This window comes from Accipiter gentilis, chromosome 8, assembly GCF_929443795.1.
Source record: "Accipiter gentilis chromosome 8, bAccGen1.1, whole genome shotgun sequence".
Taxonomy (NCBI): Eukaryota; Metazoa; Chordata; class Aves; order Accipitriformes; family Accipitridae; genus Astur; species Astur gentilis.
In genome coordinates, this window is record NC_064887.1 from 36,454,751 (window position 1) to 36,474,046 (window position 19,296).

The 19,296-nt window shown below is 40.2% G+C and overlaps 1 protein-coding gene across 3 annotated transcripts in view; it reads left to right on the forward strand.

Annotated features, from left to right (window-relative positions):
- DNM3 (dynamin 3) overlaps positions 1-19,296 on the forward strand; it is a 186,905-nt gene that overhangs the window by 129,323 nt on the left and 38,286 nt on the right. For all 3 annotated transcript variants that reach the window (XM_049809312.1, XM_049809311.1, XM_049809313.1), the window contains one exon: positions 524-635. In XM_049809312.1, coding sequence (XP_049665269.1) covers positions 524-635 — 112 coding nt within the window. The remainder of the gene's footprint in view (positions 1-523; positions 636-19,296) is intronic.

The following is a 19,296-nucleotide window of genomic DNA, read 5'->3' on the forward strand; positions in this document are numbered from 1 at the left end:
ACAGTAGACATCAGAGGTTTGTTTTGTTTTTTTTAAATATCTGATTATCATTGTTTTCTTTCCCCTTTTACTGATGATGTCTAAAAGCCAAAACGGGTATATGATGCACTGAAGGGACTTAACACATGAAAAGTTGCATTGTTAATTGTTTTGATATTTATTGGTTACAGCAGCAATTGGTCACAAGACATACAGTTTTGTTGGTCTGTCTTATATGTTTGTCCTCTGCATCACAACAGACTTTTTTTCCTAAAAGTGCTCCATTTCGGCAAAAGCTGGAAAATCAATTTTAAGTAGTTTCACGGTGCTTTCAGATTATTATTTCCAGAGCTGTGCTGTAGCATTCTAAGATATTTTTAAGTACTCCATGTAATTATTAAACAAGCACCTGTCCCGTAAACTCTGTTGTCCAAAACAATTACCAAGTAATTTCTGATCCCAAAGGATTTTTAATTTAAAATGCTGTGTGTGTGATACAGTGTAGTAAAATGCTACTTTTACAATGTGGTGCTCTTTGTTCTAGGAATGTTTACAAGGATTACCGTTTCCTTGAGCTAGCCTGTGACTCCCAAGAGGAGGTGGATAGCTGGAAGGCATCTCTGCTACGAGCCGGTGTCTATCCTGATAAATCCTCAGTAAGTTAAACAGCTCACTAGTTTTCCAGTAGCTGCTCTGTTTGAGTCAGAAAAAACAATTGTATCACCTGGGAAAACACAAGGTCTGCAGATATCTCAAGAAATGGTAGCCTTTTCATTGTACTCTTCTATGGTAATTTTGAAATATTCGTAATTAACTATTTTAAGATTAATTTGTGCGTCAAACCTCAATATTAAAAAAAACAAGCCCACAAACCAAACCTTCCAAAATGTTTTTCATTGGATCTGTGTAGTAAAAGTGTTGAGCAATTTGGGGTTTCCTGAGCTTCATTGTTTCTATTAATGTCTTCTACGGTAAAGATGTGCTTTGAAGAGTTTATTCCCTCAAGCTCTGTATTACAGAACTGACAGAAGCATTCCAGGCAATCATGTATATTTATTTTACTGATTCACTGCATGTTTTTTTGTGTATGAAACACATGCTAAACCTTTCCAAAGGCAGTTTTACTCAGCTAATCATCATGTGGAGCAAATTGAACAGGATACAGTAAAAAAGCCTCTATTAATTTAACAGAAAAGACAGAAAGTTTGGAAACAGAATATGCCCAACTATCATTTCATATTTTTTGGACTTAGTTATTTTGATATTTAATATCAAGTGAAGGTTTGAGAAAACGTGTCCAGAGAGAATATAGCAAAAATACCTGTCACTTAAGCTTTTGAAAGTTTCTCTAATGCATGGTTCACCTTTCTTCAGTAAGTCTGCTGGTCCACCAGATTCCTTCAGCAGAGGATCTGTTCTGAGAAATGATGCTTTGATTTTGATGGAATTTGTTCTTCCTGCTTGTTTTCCATGGGAAGGCCAGGTCCCTTGAGTCCAGGGTCTTGTGCTGTATTCTGTCTCTTCATCTTTCTCTTCCTCATGTTTCCTTATACTTGGGATACCTCCATGGCTTCCAGTATAATTCTGTCTGCATCTCCTCCGGCTGCTATTCATGCCAACAACCCTCAGCTTCATCTTTCATACCACGTTTCAAGGCTACCATCAACAGATAAATCAGAGAATCCTTGAACTGCTGGATTCTCCAATTATTATAGGAATAAACAGTGATGATATTAATGATGATTTTTTAAGAATAGTTCAAATATGAATTTAGCAGGAGACCCGTCAGGTATCTGAGACCTTACCTTTTAAAAATAAATAAACAAATAAATAAATTGGTGACTCTTCAGTATGTTGCCTGACCCAGTAGATCAGTTCCTACCTAAGACTATCAGAAGTCATTTTACAAGGATTAGTTACAAGAGGTTACCTAATTAATTACTAGGAACAAAATACTTTTTTTTTCCTTTTTTTTTTTTTTTCCCTTTGCTCAGGTTTTAATAATGATGTCAAAAAAAATCTGTTGCTGCCTCTGGTTTAATCTTGTATTCTGTGTGACAAGTTTATCATATTCATATATCTGTTACTTTATCTTTAAACAAGACGGACTAGTTGGATTTCTAAACTTCTCTTCTGTCTTCCTGTCTCTCCCTTCCCCCTAAAAATATTTTGTATTCAAAATGTGCTTATAAAGAATTCTTGGTTTTGTTTAAAGTTGGTCTGTCAAAGGAGTCTTAGACACAAGATGAGAGACTTCCTTGAAAGACACAAGTAGAAGGGAGTCAAAATTCAGTTTTAATTTGAGGTGGAATTATCTATATGTTACGAAAAAGTGAATATTACTGTTCCAAACCCCTGTAGTTTGAAATTCACCCAGTAGTCTATCAAGCTGTTCAGGAAAGATGCTTGATGCTGCTCTAGTCTTGCAAAGCACTTTGTTCCTACAGGACTAGAGGTACAAATGTGGACTGCAGGTCTGCTGTTGAAGTTTTGGATTTTGCAGAGCAAAAGCTCCGAGCCCCAGGGTACTTTAGAAGCTCCAGTGGAACTTAAATAAAAATCAGCAGCGTTTCATTAAAATCCCATGCATACTCCTCAGTTTCACACCTTCCTCTGACAATATAATAGTTTTAGAGACACTCCCCCAGTCTTTTATTCTCCTTCGAAGATTTAGAGACGATGTTTTTATGTAAGATAGACTGCCAGGAAATGGCAGGAACTTGCATTTACTTCAGTGCTTCCCCACAGCTTTGCGATCCCAGAGTTAAAAAGGCAAAGAAGTACCCTAGCCCCTTCCCAGACTGACCTTCTTGCTCTTTTTCACATGCGAGTCACAGCTGGTAACTTTGAGTATCCAAGGCTTTGGCACCAGAAGTAGAAAAACTGCTGCTTAGAAATGAAAAATAGATTAATAGTGCTGTAAACCTGGAGTATTGCAGTGGTGAAGCTGGCCTGCTTTCTGTAACTGCCAGAGCAGTGCGCGCAGCCTGGAATTTGAAAGCTAAGCTGTGTGCTTTCATTAACAGTTCTGCTGCTCGCGTACAAGGACACTGATGGAAAACCCAATGCAGTTGCCCCTAGCTGGGTTCCTTCTGTAGTGGCAGGAAAAGTAGGAATTTGTCATTGAATTAAAGAGATTTGTTCTGAATTCTCACCAGGGGCAAATCTGTCAAGTAAGAATATTAATTTTTCTGTTGGTTTTTTATAGTAGTGCTACTTAAAATTGTGTGATTACAGTGGTGATGGGGCTCAGTACTTACTGCCACTAATATGAAGTCTCTATTACTAATTTAATCCTGTAAGCTAAGTACAAGGTTGTTGATTTGTATTTTTTCTTTTTGCCTAAACAGATCTCATTAATATATTAAAAATTAATGGCCAGATATCACCCCATTCCTACATTTCCTCGATTCATTTTGCCTGCCTTCCCTTGTCCTCCGCACATGGGGATGCACACTCACGTTCATATATTCACTCTCTTGTTAAGTATCTTTAATCACCCCACAATGTTGCTCTACGAGCCCCCGAATTCTTCTGCAGTTTGCCAAGTCACCTCCTTCCCCCAGGAGGTTTGCTTTTGTCGGGACATGGGCTTTGACAGCCACCCAGATAGCAATGAATCAGTGTTTTTATTTTTCCAACCCATATGCAAGTCAGCTTGCTTGATATAAATCACACTGTGGCCAATTCACTTTGAAACGGGATATCCATTTACCAGCTGACTTTACTGCTGGGTTTCTGGACTGATGCATCCAAAACCCTCCTTTTTTAAAAAATGACTACAACTTTGTGACTAACCTTTCCAGACTGTATTTCTCAACTGTAGGCTGGTGTTTATTTTGGCTGATTTCCTACTGTATAATATACTCTGTTCATGCCAGCTCATGGCAAAACTCACAATTAAAAAAAAATAATAGCACAGATGTTTGTCGTAACTTGCTCTGCACACTTCACCTTGCTAGCACCACCCATTCCTTTTCCCCTCTCCCCTAATGGCATCTCCTCCTTATTTTTATTATTAATCTGAAAGTTCAATATTTGCTTTTAAAAAGCATTGGATCATGAAACTTTCCATTCATTGGCATGTCGTAGGGAGTGGCTGTCATGCAAGGGTAAGCAGACATGTTTAGTGGGTTGCTTTGCGTACTGGAAGTTCAGCATTACCAACGCATGAAAGTCCCTCTGGCTTCTGTCCCATCCCTAGATCATTTCAGGCCTCATTTTCTTCTCCCTTGTGTTTGTGTCCACCAACTTCCCAGGAGCTGCTCCTGATTTACCCTGAAGGAAGCAAAAGTGGAATGAGAATGTTTGTGTAGAGAGGAAATTTTGAAAAACAGTGTGAATTTACAACTTTGCCGAGCATTTTAAATCCTTTGTGAATGTTCTGTGCTCCCCTGGAAGCTGTCTAACTAAAGGATTCAGTGAATGTTCTTTGAGTCACTTCCTCATTTGGTTTGAGCTGTTTCCAGAACTGTACGAGTTAGACTGAATGCATGTAAAATAAATGTATCTAATATTTCTTTTTTTTCCCTCTTTCCTCCTTGCTGCGTCCTGCAAAGGGGAACAACAGAGTAAGTTGTTTGTCCTTTTACAAAATCCTTTTGTATCCCATCTCAAGGGTTTTGTCAGGAAAACTGGTTTCTCTTTTGGTTCATGCAACTATTGCCTGCATACTCTTAACAGCAAACTCCTCTTAAAAATGTGGATGCAAAAGTGTCTTCTAGAAAACTATTAATGGCTCTTTGTTTTAATTTCGGGGAAGGAGATGTGCTAACTGTTGTGTTTTAAGGTGGTTCAGTAAGAATGATGCTAAAAAACAGTATTGGGACCAAAGATTATGAAGGTATAGTAATAAAGACCTTCTGAGGAAAGGTTACTACAGTCTGATGAAACTCATTACAGCTGGATTTTTTGACCATACATCAAAGCTTGTATTAATGGGCAGTTATAAAAACCCAGCACTAAAGTCTTAAATAACAGATTTGCTGGCGTTGTTGGCTAAGCTGAACTAGATCAGTGTACTGGCTTTGAAGGTGCCTTAAAATGGATGGAGGAGGGTGGGGTCAACATTTGACTTGGCTTCTAGACCCTTGATGTGTTCCAGCTGGACAGCAGCAGAAGGGTGTGGGGTGTGGAGAGGGAGAACTGAAATATGCATGGTCGGGGTTTTTTTTTAAAGTAAGCAGCACATAAAAAGACAGTTTTGCTGATGTTGATCTGATAAACTAATAATTAAGCAGTTCCCAGGGTTAGTACTTTTTCATGCCCTTTTTACTGAGCTTAAGAATGGAAATTGCACATCTCACACTTTGGAATATGATGCAGAGAGAATTTGTCATACCACTGAAAGAAGTTATACAGCTTTTGTGCCCCCCCTCCCCCCGTTTTGGTATATTAACCCTTAGGAAGATGTATGTGGAGCATCAAAAGATGCTTCATAGCAAATGTTGAAAGCAGCCCCTCAAATATTGCCTGTAGAGTCTCATTGTGAGCTTGAAGCATTTCTGGGGTATTTGGGAAAGACCCAGGTGGGTTTTAAATGTTCTGGAGGTTGGCAAATTTTCTCTGCTTTTACTTTTTGTATTTTTAGCAAGTTTTTGACCACTTCTGTCTCCACAGTAGCCAGGCTCAGAAGCACCAAAAATCTTCTGGTTTGTTGGCCTGCCTGAGAAAAAGGGCTCTTAATGTTGGGTGGGGACGGGTTAAGAGAAGTGGTGTATTGATGGCATGGAGAGAGGGACTTTACATAGGAGGTGGTGTGAAATGTAAATGTTAACTGTGTACACTAAAATGTCAAGGTAATGTTTATAATGTTTCTTTATGATATGCTGACTTAAGGCTTTGCTGCTGCAGTAGATGCTGATCTGATCTCCAGAGGAGAGAGGTTAGACTGTAGATGCTCTGTCAAGGGAAATGGAGATAGAAGGGGCACCAAAGAGCTCTTGGGGCTGGCAGAAACAGAATCTGTTGGGCAGGACTTGCAGGGACCAGCTATGTTCTCCAGAGACCTGAACTATGGGGCACCCCAGGGAGGTCAGGACTGGTAGCATCTGACATAGTGTTAGTTGCTAGCATAAGGCAGGATACCCGTAAGCACATATAGGAGAAACCTGTGAGATGTGAGGGTTGGTGGAGCTGTTAGCTCTCCTTTCACTCTAAGCAAAGGGCAGTCCTTGCTGTAGGTTCAGAAATGTTCTTGCTCTGGCCTGGGCTGTCAGCCAGAAGGTAACTCAAAAAGAAATATCCAGAAAACCATCATCCTGATCTTTCTTTTGGACCCAGTTCCTTGTAAGGATTCTTGAATCCTCATCTGTGTGTCCCTCCCCTCTCTTTCACACCGGTCATTCATGCTGGATTCTGGAGTTTGCATTATCCCAATTACACAGATAGAATTAACGTGCAGCTGCCTGCAGAGGCTCAAACCCCACAAACACCTTGATATTACTGGACCTAGTGGCATGGAAAATGAAATGGGTAAACCTGAGAGTTGACAAGAGTTTTTGAGAGGGGGTCGGGGGGAGAGGAGAATGGCAAATTGAGGATGATGATGGTTTCTCAAAGCTTCTTATGCAGCTTTATGCTACAAAGCTGCATAATCCCTCCTTACTGTCCTGGTACAGAATTACTGGGTAGCTACCAGAGCTGTAACCCTCCTGCTAGTGCTGCCAAGTGTGGCATTCATACCATGGATCATGTCGTATGTACATATGTAAAGATCCCATACCCACCCACCCATTCAAATTGTGGCTGCTTTTATACCTCTGCCTTCAGCTTTGCACTCTTAGATTTACAAAAGTAAAAATAAACATTGGAGTAATGAGTTCCTAAGAAAAAGGGGGGGAAGAGAAGTGAAGAGGGTTTATAATCATCAGAGGGCTACTAATCATTTTTATTTTCACTTTTTATTGTTGCACAATCATTAACGTAAGTGAGATTTCTCACATGGTTAAAGATAAATATATCTTCAAAAGCTTTGTTGGATAAAATCTGTAAAAGGGTCGTGCAGAATGAGGTAATGGAGACCTACCTCATTCAGCAAGCACATGTTGGCAAGCCACATTTTACTAATATTAAAACTGAACTCCACTCCGCAGTCTTGCACAGAGAAAGAGTGGGGCATTGTGCAGAGTTGCGCAGAGCATTGTAGCTTTAGTCCAGGTACTGAAGACAGAGGAGCCAAATGCTTCTGAGTGTCTTAATCCACCATTGTGAATTTGCTTCCTCCCCTGTGCATCTTCATCACCCTCATTTAAAAATAAAAATAAAAATCCCCCCAAACAGCCCTCCAGAGCCTGCTGTTTGAAAACAACAGTGAAACCTGTAACATTTCTCAAGAAGTCCATCTTCAGTATGCTTCTACCATTGTTGGGTTAAAAGATTAGATAGATGCTCTGTCCTTATGGAATTTTGGTTCCAAATCTCTAGGCAGTCAAGCAGTAAAACAGCAACAACAACAACAGAAAAACCCAAAACCAAAGTGACACTTTTTAATACAGAAAATTCACCTTTCCTTTGTCTTCCTTAAGCACTGAGTTAGCCAATCATTTCTGCTTAATTTGAAGGATCAAGCACTTTAATGCTGAGCTCAGACTTGAGAAAATTCAACTTGGAAAATAAAAATCCGATTAAATTACTTTTTGTGGATAAAGTGACAACAAAGTTCTTACCTTCTAATTATTTTGCATTCCTGCTTGCTGAAACCCTTTACAAAACATGTAGATCTGAAGTTTATAAATCCTATATTCGCATCTCAGTTAGTGGAGTTGTCACAGTGCAGATACTACTGTGCATGTGAACGTTCACTGAATGTAAAGTCAGTTAGTGTAATTTAGTTTGAATTTTCTCTTGGGAAAAACAGAATTCCCTTTGAAAGGAGAAGGAAAATACTCTCCCTGCCAGGTCAGTTTGCATGTTATTCTTTAAAATATTTCTTGGTGACATATTAATTGCTCTAGATTCAAGTCTTTTTTTTTAATTTTTTTTTTTATTTGAGGGGGGTAGTTTTACTAAACCCAGATTCCAGATCAGCTACTTCATTAAGAAGACCAGATGTCCTACTGTCTCTTGAGACAGTCCTGGAAAATGGAAACTTAAAGTCAGGATACTCATTCTACCTACGTATATGACAACAGCTCTCTCAGTTCATCTATTTCATGCTTGGCTAATGACATGTAAATTGTGGATACAGTGCCAGAAGCCATATGTATCTTTGCATTGTAATAAGGCTCTGATGCTTTCTTTTTCAAATTCAGCCATGTTTCTGAAGGGTCTTCAATTATCTCTGAGACATAAACTCTGACTCAGCCAGTTACTGGCTGTGATGATGCTCTACAAGTGCCCCAGCCAGATTCAAACTGAAAGTAAGTGGTTCTGCTCTGGGATTGCTAAAGTCTGTGTTCAAGTTCAGTTCCTAAACTAGAAAAAGTAAAGACTCGTTTGGGTTTGTTGCCTAGTAGTAAGTTGAAAAGCAAACTGTGCTGATACGTCAGAGGGTAAAACGGTGTCGACAGAAGTGTAAACTTTGCTGGTTTTACTTCTTTTTTTTTTTTTTTTTTTTTTTAAACTAATATATTTTTAAAAAGGAAGGCATTGAATTCTAGGAAAAGAAGAATCCACTTCAGTTATGACTAAAATTGGCTTAAGGCCAACTAGGTTTAAAAATAACTTGTAAATGAAGAAATGTTAAAGTATTTTTTTTTAAAGTGGAAAAATGCCATAATTTTATAGACAGTGTTTCAGTCATTGCTTTGAACAGATGAATTGAATTTTACAATGAAGTCACGGTGTAAAAGAGTAGACCAAGCAAGTGAGCGTGCATGCGTACACATGCTGTGTCAAAAGCAGTCCAAAATACAGGGAGGAAAGGAAATGGCAGGCTGTTTTTCAGTCCCTTTCTTACTGCCTAGCTGTTTCAAGGCTGTGAAAACATGTTTCAGATAAAAACTATGTTGTTCTCCTAAATATTTACTAGTTCAAACAAAAACTAGATGCAACCTTGCTTCCCCAATGTTCCCCGAGAAACAGAGCAGCCCTGGTTTATATTCTTGTACGAGTAAAATAATTACCGGCACGAGAGAGTTAAAAATGTACAGGGAAAAAGAGATTCATGGTATTGCATCAGTTGCACTGACTGTAACAAGATGCAGGCTAACGGACTGAATGATTTCAAAACCAGTCCTGGTGAAGCTGGTAACTGCCTATCAGGGGTTGGGGGTTCAATAGCTGTCACAGGGTTTTACATTTCTGCTATTAAATGGGACTGCTGACATTAAGCAAACTCCAGGAAATTTAGAAATGAGCAAACATCTTTTATTTCTATAATGTATTCATGGTGGGCTCTTTACTGTGCTTTTGGCAAGGCATCTGCATGTTGAAAATATTTTTAAATTCTTCATTCTTTGTGGCACAGCCAATTTTTTGCACCACTTCCACTCTGATGAAAGATTTCATTGAAGCTCTACAGAAAGATGAAAACTCTTTGGTTGTGAAGTTTCAGATTATGGAGTGTGAGCGTCAGCCCCATTCTGGACATACAGTGAGAATTGCCCTGGGGAAGGCAGTGAAGGTGGCCAACCTCTAAGGATGCTTTCCCAACCCTTCTCAGGTCAATGAGCACTGAGAGCTGGCTGGCAGAGTGGAAGGTGCTTCTGGACTGTGCTGCACCAACCTCTGCCACAAAGGTCCTTTGGACTCCAGGCTGATACCTGCAGCTGGAGTCCCTGTCTCTCCAGGTCTCAGAATAGCTGCAGTCATGAAGGTCTGATTGCCACTTTAGTGCAACAGTATGGGGACACCCAGGATGGGGACCGAACAGAAGGAGAAACACTCACAGGTACCACAAGGCTTTGGGGTGACCCTAAAATATCTTCCTTGTCTTCCAAGTCAGTAACTGCACAAAAACCTACTCCCAAGTAGTAATAGGGAGTAAATAAAAATTTGAAAGATTTTTTTCCTGCCAAAAATGTCACCAGGCTCACCCTTCCATAGCATTTACAGTGTAACAGGAAATGTAGTCATTGGACATGAGGGTGGAGGGCAGCTGGTGAACGGCCAGACACTTCTTTTTTCTCATTTACAAGGGAAAACAAGATGACCAGGAGAAACTGAATGCTGTTCTCCCTGACTCTGTTTTGGATAAAAACTAAGATACACAATGTCTAGTCCGATACATAGTTCATCCTGGATTTCTTTAACCTTTCCTATCTATTTTTTTCTGTGGAGATAGGTTTATAATTACTTTCCATGTGCTGAGTGAGACTTAAGTGCCATGTTCTGGCTGTAAAATCCTCCATTCTGGAACTGTGTTCTCCACTCTCCTTCCATGATGTCATGTGTTCCTGTTCTGTGGTCACTCCTCAGGTCCTGTCCCACCTGTTTCCCAGATCCATTGTGGCCTTTGATTAACTGATGTCTTCCCTGTCCTTTTCTGTTTGTTGTATTGTGTGACACTTGACCTACTGAGTGCGCTGATTTTGGTGAATTGGGATTTCCCACTAGGAAGAGCTGGCTATGGAGATTCTGTGGTGTTAGTGATCAGTGCGATTCTTTGGTGACTTTCATATCCTTGTTCCTAAAATCCCTGTTCCTGCAGCTGAGAAAGAAGTGATCTTACTCTGTTTCCTTTGCATTCTTTCTCTTTTAAACACAACCTCTGCTTTTCCTCTTTTATAATCAAGTTATCTGTAACTCAAAGAGAGAATTACATGTCACTGAATGTGCTACTAAGTTCAAATAACATATGTTAAATTATTTGGGTAGGTATAAGCTCGGTGGTGGGTAGATGCAAAGTTACCATGAGCTGTTACACAAGGTGTCAGCCCCATATCAGACCCTTTAAATAGCAGATATTCAAACCTTCCAGTCACATTTGTTTCACAATGTTATCTTGACCTGTTCAACAGTTGGGGTTTCTGTACTGGGTGGCAGCATACCTAAGGGCATTTAGGGAAATCACCTAAAGATACTAACCCAGAGCATGGAAGATAAGTCCATGAGAAAAATTAGTCTTATGCAATGTAGTTTGGCATTCAGTTGTACTTTGATAGTTTAAAACTCTGCTTCATTTGCAGACCTAGATATTTTCTAGTGTCAGCAGGAACCTCCATATAATGAACAGAAGCCTTTCCAGTCACAGGCCAGTTGTCCCTAGCTGTGTTCTGCAGATGCTGTGTAGAAGTAGTCTGTAGTTTCTCAGAACCATGGTCTGGAAACAACTGCTGTACCATAATTCTAATTTATAGTTATTAAAGGTTATCTGGCTGATTCAGATAGCAAATTCTCAGAAGCACTGTGAGCGAGATTGTCCTTAGCTTTGCTGTCAGGGCAGTGAAAAAAATGGCAGAGACCACCCTTTTATGCACTTTTGCAGCTGCATACAGTCAGGCATCCTCAAATAGCTCAACCTCTATTTCACATCACCTGTGGGCCGAGATATGGCTGCAAACACTCAAGAGATGAGAAGTTCTCGTGCCAGCTCTGTGCACCAAGGAGCTCTATGGGCATAGTTTCTTGCTGTTCCTCAGCTGAGGACTTCGATATTGCTAATGGTCTGGCTCTATGAACAATGACACCAGCAGGCAGCCTCAAATGTGTTGGTGTCTAGAGCTGTGGGTTTATGCGTGAACCGGAGTTGGTATATTTATATGTGGGCCAGTGTATGTCTCAGTATGTAGGTACAAGTAACCAATGTCCTATGCAAAGGTAAATTCCTACCCTCATTTGTAGGACTTCTTTACGTCCAGAGAAATGGCTTCTGGTTAAGGGCTCACTGATGATTAAAAAGTTAAAGCTAAGGCTAACAGTGAGAACAAAATACAGCATTGTCTGCAATCCTTAACACCATCTGTATTGCCCTTGGTATGGTGAAAATCGAGGCTTTTGCTTTAGGAAGGTTGTCCTTCACTTGTCTTTAATAGTTTGAAAACATCAACTCTCTACCTGTGCTCTTTGTTATATACTGCTCTGCAGGAAATACCTCTTAACCTGATGAGTGAGTGCATATGCTCAGAAATTGCTTAATTGCAACCAGTCTAGGTCATGGAAAGGCTGGAAGATGGGTATGGTGAAGTCAATGGCATCAACTTCCAGAGAGTTAGAATTTCACCCGTTGTGAGTGGGTGTGTTGTCCTTAGTGTTGTATGTTTTTAGGGGACTGTTGGTTTTTTCTGTGCTTTCTGTAGTCTGATTAGTGTTCTGCTAAAATAAAATTCTCCTTTCCTAGAACCAGTCCTGGCATTGTCTGATTGGGGCTGTGATTTTTGCCCCATGTTGTATTTCTTTTATTTAGTTCCATCTTATTTGTACAGTTTCTTTTGTAAGCCACAGCATGATGCCTTTCCAGCAGCTGTTTTTAATATTGTGAATAGATACTATTTGTCTAGAAGCTGCAGTTGTGGACCAGGATCTCATTTTACAAACTTAGAGTAAAAGCATGGTTCCTTGCAGTCAAAGAATGACGTGAGAGAATTTAGAATCGATGGATAATTACAGTACAGTGTCCTGTCTGTGGTTTTTGTTAAAGGTTTGTCACTAGCCATTGAGTGCCTCTGGAAACAGAGGCTCTTGAGGCGAACTACCTGTTTGTCACTGGTCTGACTAGCAGAGGACAAGGGATTTAGGATTGTTTTGTTACTAATGAATTCTGTAAAGAAGGAGCATGATTTCTTTCACAGGAGTTCTCTCTTCAAGCCTGAGAAAGCAGTATTATGAATGGTTTGGAACAGGTTTGGCAAGATGTCTTCATCTTTCATTCTTTAAAAATACCCCTCCTCAACATCTTTTGTGTATGCAGTGATTTCTTACTGCCTGTCTTTTAAGAACAAGTGGTGATTAATCCTCCTGTTCTGCTTATTTACCAGACTGTCTTCAATTCATCTCTAAAATTTGACACTAGTTCATTTCAGTGTCCGTCCTTACCTGGTGGAAGCATCTCAGCTTAAAGTATGATTGGAAATTTGCTCTAGTGTTTTTGTTGGGTCAGTTGTTCAAGTGATTTAAAATCAGTAATGCTTGTGAACTAGCCTAGATGTTAAGCATGCATATGAAGTTCTCCATCCTTTTGTTTCAAAGGATTTTACCCAAGACAGAGTGAGAGTGCGTGTGTGTGTTTTCGAAGAACCCTGGTGTCTTTGCTCAGGTACACTGAATGGGTTTCCTTTAGGGTATACAAGTATAAACATTTTCCCATCAAAATTCAGGTCTTTTCTGATGGGATCCCACTGCGGAATTGCATGTATTTCTACGGATCTGTGTCTAGAATAATCTGTGATTATTCCTTCCAAGTCTGGATCTCTTGACTGTAGACTACTTCAGTCTCCCTTAATAGACAGTGGGACCTTGAAAGCAAAAGCTCAGCTGTCCTGAGTGCCAGGTTCCTAGGTAATTGTCTATGGGCAACATGACAGTAGAGCAAGGGAACTCAAATTTACAACGGAGTACTTAAATACACATCTTTTCTCTGGTAAGACTCAGGAATGTTGCCATTCCATGAAAGATAAAAGGATGCAGCACTTCTTAGTGTGACCTGTTCCTCTTTTGTGCATTGCTGGGTTTTCATGTCATTCCTGCCTATGCTCTTTGTAGTTGAATCTTCCATTTCGGATGTTGGAATGGTTTACTTGACCTAAAAGATGTTCATGTTTTAAAGCAGTTACTTATATCTTACTTGCAGCTGCATTTTTTTTCTGCGCGAAGCTCTTGCTTCTTCAGTATTGGTGGCCTAGGCTGCTCTTTTATAGCTTTTTATAAATTATATTTTATCATATATAGAAGAGCATTAAGCTATCTACCTGAGTTTACAGATAGTCACAAATACCTGAAAGATTGTCACAAATACCCTGTTCCTTCCAAATTCAACCCCCAGCTGACAATGGAAAATTACAGTTCAAATATCAGTGATGCTGCCTCTTTTGTTGCTGAGAATTTTGGTACAACACTGCTTTACTATGGTAACTCCACAGTCCCTTGGGAATGACTCTTCAATGCTTCCAACCTTCAATTTTTTCCTTGACAAGTTTCTGGCTATGTCCTGGAAAATTTCTGGAGTCTGCTATGTATCTACAGCAGCTGAAAATAAGGGGAGCAGCATAAAATAAAACACATTATGTTTGGTATGAAAAGGAATAACTTTGGGCAGAGGAGGTTTCCAGTGCAAATTAAAATGTCCACATTCACACTTAACAAGCTAAAAACTCATTAGAGAGCGAGGCAAAATTGCTAAGAAGTTGCTACCAAGTTTCCACTCTGTCCTCCTGGACATCTTCAAAAACTAAGCGACTTTGCTACAGAACATAAGCTCTGCTTGACACAAAATGCTTTTGTTAATATTCCTACCTGGAATCTCCAACAGTAGAGTTTTTTAGTCAGTCCAAGTTCAGGCGTCACGGTGTTCAGATCTGGTCATTTGTTTGGAAACCACTGTAATTTCTCTTATTTTTACGAACTTACTTTACTGAGTTTAAAGTCTCTTTGCTGGAAAATATGCTTAAAAACACAACTTGCTTCCAAAATGTTGTGCTAATTTAAAAATAATTAAAAAAAAAAAGGAAAAAGAAAAAGAAAGAAAGTGAAAGAAAAAAAAACCAACCCATAGCTAAAGAAGTTATACATTGCAAGTTATATCCATCCCTTCTTTGGATAGAGGACTATTTCTTGCACAGCCTGCTGTGTGTCTGATAACATATTCCAGAGAGGCTGTGCATGCAGCAAGCTTTTCATTCAGTTTCTTTGCGTGTTGTACAGCAGGATATTTGAATCCATAACAGTTATAAAAGATGCAGAATGTATTGAAATCCAGGCATTTATATATCTTGAGAGTACAACTGAATGTAGTCAACAGAGGAGCACCCTCCAATGCTGTCACAAAAAGCATTCTTTTCACATTTCTTCCCAGTTTGCATTACACATGTCGTACAAGAGCTAGAATATGAGGCAGACTTTGCAAGCAGCCACAGCAATTCTTAACTGTTTTTTTGGGTTTCCCAAAGAGAACTGGGCTCAATAGGTTGTCCTGCTGCCAAAGGTTTTATCATGTGGACTGAGTATCGTAACGGAACAGACAACGCCATCTTCATGTGTTTTTAGACATGTTATTTACTGGGGTTTCCCTGAAGAAAGCTTAGGGATTCTTTCCTTATGAGTCACTTAACCAAGTGACTGTTTTTATATAAACTTTCCTTCAGCTGGTTAGAGTTGGAACACAGTGTCTTCTGCTCCTTCTGGGGTCTGACTTTTCTCTTAATTTCTTTTAATTGTTGTTCCTGCGGCCAACAGGATGGTTTGAACCTTGTGGCCTTCCCCTGCACCCTCTCCAAGTTGCATAGTCTTGAAAATCGCTGGTCTAGCCAGCAGAAGTGCTGGTGGCAATCACTATCTGTGTGCGATTCCACTTCTCAGCTTTCTACCTTGTGGTGCTTTTTCAACTCAGCACCTTACTTGCGGCTTAAGGAGAATGTGCTGTTGACATAAGCCAAACTGGAGTTTGCATTTTATGTGCTGAAATTAAAACAAAAAGTTGATATTCGACTTCAGCAGCATAAAGGTTAAAAGCTGTAAAGTGCTGTGTTTCCATAATGGAAATTGCTAAACCTGGAGAGACACATGCCTTCTCTTACATACCCTTGAATCCTTTCTCACCCTTTTTCGGTGGCTGCAGTGGAGTCATCTTTTACCAGTGGAGTGATGCAGAGTCACTTTTAATTACCTCCTTCCACTGCTTTTGATTTCAAGCCCAACTGATGGCGCCAGGGGCTGAACCACAGGGAGATCTCTGGGCAAGTCCTGCCTATGTCAGGCAGCCTTGCCAGGCAGATGCTATACAGCCCGCTGCACTTCCTTCTGGTGTTTTTTTTATTACATTTTATTTTTTTTTAGCCTGAGACAGGAGCTATGTTAAAATATAGTAACTCTGCAATGCACTTGTACATGTGAAATTCTAGGTTATGGTCACCAACTTCTCTTCCGCTCCCTGACCTCACGTCAGATATTTATAGTCTGCGTGTACATGTATGCAATTATATATATGTTTGACTTCACGGGTAACATATCCCATATACGCCGATTTGTTAAAATACATGCCATTATTTTAAGCCAAGAAGTATGCAGAGTTCTTTGAGTCTTTTTCATAACCCAAGATTGGATTTCTTTATTTTTACAGGAACAGGAATGGTTTAGCTGGAATGAAAGTTCATTCCACTGCATCATTAGCTACAGGCAATCTTCAGTTGAAGCCTATCCCATTTTTCATGCTAAAGCTCTAATAGTTTGAGTATTAATCAACATGTAAGATGAATTTCTGGTGCTGAGAGCGCTTGTCTGCATGCCTGTAATTTAAGCTGAAGTTTGGGTTTTTTTGTTTTTTTTTTCTTATGAAAGGAAGATAGACAGAAAATAAATTATATTTTAAAGAGCTCACCTCCCTCTCACCCCCTTCTACCATTCCCCTTCTGACAAACACCCCAATAGTTTTCACTGGACGGATGTGAAGATGTAGCCAGAGTAGCAGATCCTCAAGTGTGTCATTTGATCCTCCAATAATTCTAAAGCAACATTCTGTTAGATGAGACTAGTCACTGACACGGTGATTGTCTCAGGTGTGATACTGAGTACCAAGGGTCCAGTCCAACTTGCTTTTATCAATTTTAATGTTAATTTTAGGGTCTCAGATAAAGTTTTTCCTTCCCTTCTCCATTACATGGAAGCTGTAAGCAGCAGCCCATGTGATCAAGATCTTCAGTCAGTGTTTACCTGCCTTTTCAGCTGCCTGCTCTTCTCACACAAGGGTTATGCCCTCTTACCAAGTTGGGTGAAGGCTTCTGGAAGGGTGACAGAAGGTGACAAGTCAACCCATGGGACCAGCTCACTGTACGGAGAGTGACAGTTTCTGTTTACTCCTCCTGCCGTTCAGATCGCTCTTTATGGCCAGGCCCCTCTCCTCCCTATGTAGAAGCCCGTAGAAAGTGAAGATTCAGAGGACTGATCCTCCAGTTCAGAGACAGGAATGGGGAAAACCTTACACTGCTTCTCTACTCTAGTCTGACCAGGCTCCCTAAATCGCTCTGCACAGGCCTGTAGAACATGCAGTACTTCTCCAGCCCCCACTGAAGAAAGTGGTCAAACAACAGTCTCCATGCCTGGTGGCTTCTTAAGAAATGTCTTTTCCAAAGGCCACATTCCTCTTTTCTCAGGCCCAGAAAGCAGCAGAAGCACCTTTCAGTCGTTCAGTTTGTGCATGGGAGTTTTTGGAGACCGCTAACCAAATATCTTTGCTCTTTTCTCCCAGATATACTCCCCAGCTTAATGGGAGAGCTGCTGCAGAGCCCTTTCCAGCTTGGAGGCAAGGGAGTATGGTTTGGAACATGGACAAGGACCTTGTGGGGGAGGGAGGAAGAGAGTCAAATAGTTCATCTAAGATGCAGAGCTATTTCAATTTAACTGTCTAGGGCTCTGAAAGACTCCAGTGCTTTACCCTGTGGAGGCTGAAAAGCAGTTTCAATGCTATTGTGATAAAATCTTCTTGTTCTGGCCATGCAGTTTCATTTCACTCTTAAGGAAATAGTGCAGAAACCCTGGAAACAAGGGAAATCTAAAGCATTATCTTTCCCCAGAAGGCACATAGCACAGTGTTCCCTGTATTGGACCCGAATTGCTCATAACAGAGACTACCAACGCATTTGGTCTTTTCATGGCCACATTATACCAGTGTCTCAGAATTATCTGATGCTTAGTTAGAGGGGTTTGGGCTTTCTTTTCCTTTGTTATTGCTAACTCATGAGCTCCCTGTCCAGCGTAACAGCTGTCATTAGTCTGTCAGCATATAACTATTATTTTATCCTGTTTCTGTTTCTCCAATCCTTGAAGTTATCCGTGTCTTCCAGGACACTGTTCCATCCCCCGTTGTGTTGACAGTACCTCACAATTTTGTGTTATGGGCAGAAAGAAATTTAACTGGCGAGTTCATGCTATTTTATTTCAGTAAGACTGATCCATTGGACACTGATGGTGAAATCCTTCAAGGCTGCTGGTTCTTCTTCCCATGTTATCATTTATTTATCTGTTAGTTTTTTTACTGTACCATTCTTTCATTAATACTCATCTTTCTAAGCCTAATTGCCAGTCTCCTAAGGGTATCACTTTGCTGAACCAAAGATCTGTCAAGTTTCCCTTAATCAGAAAATCAGTTAACTTATTGAGTCTGGCATGCTCTGCCATCTTTTTTTTTTTTTTTTTTTTTTTTTTTTTTTTTAATTTTATTTCAAGTCTTTCTTCAGAAACATGTTCAAAAGCCTTGCATACAGTCATGGTTCAACTAACAAGCCTGTACTTGCATTGCTTCCCGTTTTGTTGAGTGTGGGCACTGCACTTGCTGTTCCACAAACCCAAGTACCGCACTGATACTTCATACTGTGATGCTGCACCCACTCCATGGGCAGTAGCAGGACCTGTTGTGTTACAGGGAGCTGATGACTGGATGTGGGTGTGTATCAATGATACTTGCAGGAGATTCTGCACAATGTATCTTTCTCTTTCAAGGGTAGCAAATTATTCCCTCACTGCTTCCCTTCACATCTCCTGTCCTGGTTAGGAAAGAATGATAACGATACACTGAGTTTTATTTCACCTGAGACAGTTGGTACAAGAGTGCAAGAACTTTTGTCTGTGAAAGCTTGGTAGCCAAAATACTTTGCTCTGAGGAACCCAATGGAAATTGTCATGTCAAATAGCAAGCTTCAGGGCCAGTGACTTAGGTTTAGCCCTGCTCTGATCTGGATGACAAGAAACTGCCCATGACAGCCATGAGGAGCTGAAAGCAGTAATTCACGCTTCTGTGACACAGCATTTTCTCCTTTGGTGTTATCAGTAAATTGCACTCCAAAATATAGCCTGCAATTCCAGACCCAGTCTTTCCTCTGTGGCTCCTTTGCTGCTTGCCTGGCCACTGACTGGTTTTCCTTTTCAGGTCTTTTCATTTTTATACTGATTCAGTTCGCATTCCTCTTCCAATGCTTCCAAACATACAATCAAGTTCCCTTGAGCTAGTTGATCTGTTAGTGTGTGTTTTGCATAAGCCTTCACTTTCTCCAGCTGTGGTCATTCATGGTTCCATGTAAACCATGGTTCACATCGTTGTAGATTTTCTTGCCAATAACCAATGCCCTTGCACACGTGCATGGTATCTGTGTGTGGGTGTAAAGAAGTACATGCATTAGTAGGCGTCTGAATTTCAGTTGTACTCGTTTACGCTGAGGTATGTTTCTGTCTAATTCTAGAGAGTATTAGGCACAAATAAGAATTGTTTCATGTGGAATATGTAATTATCAA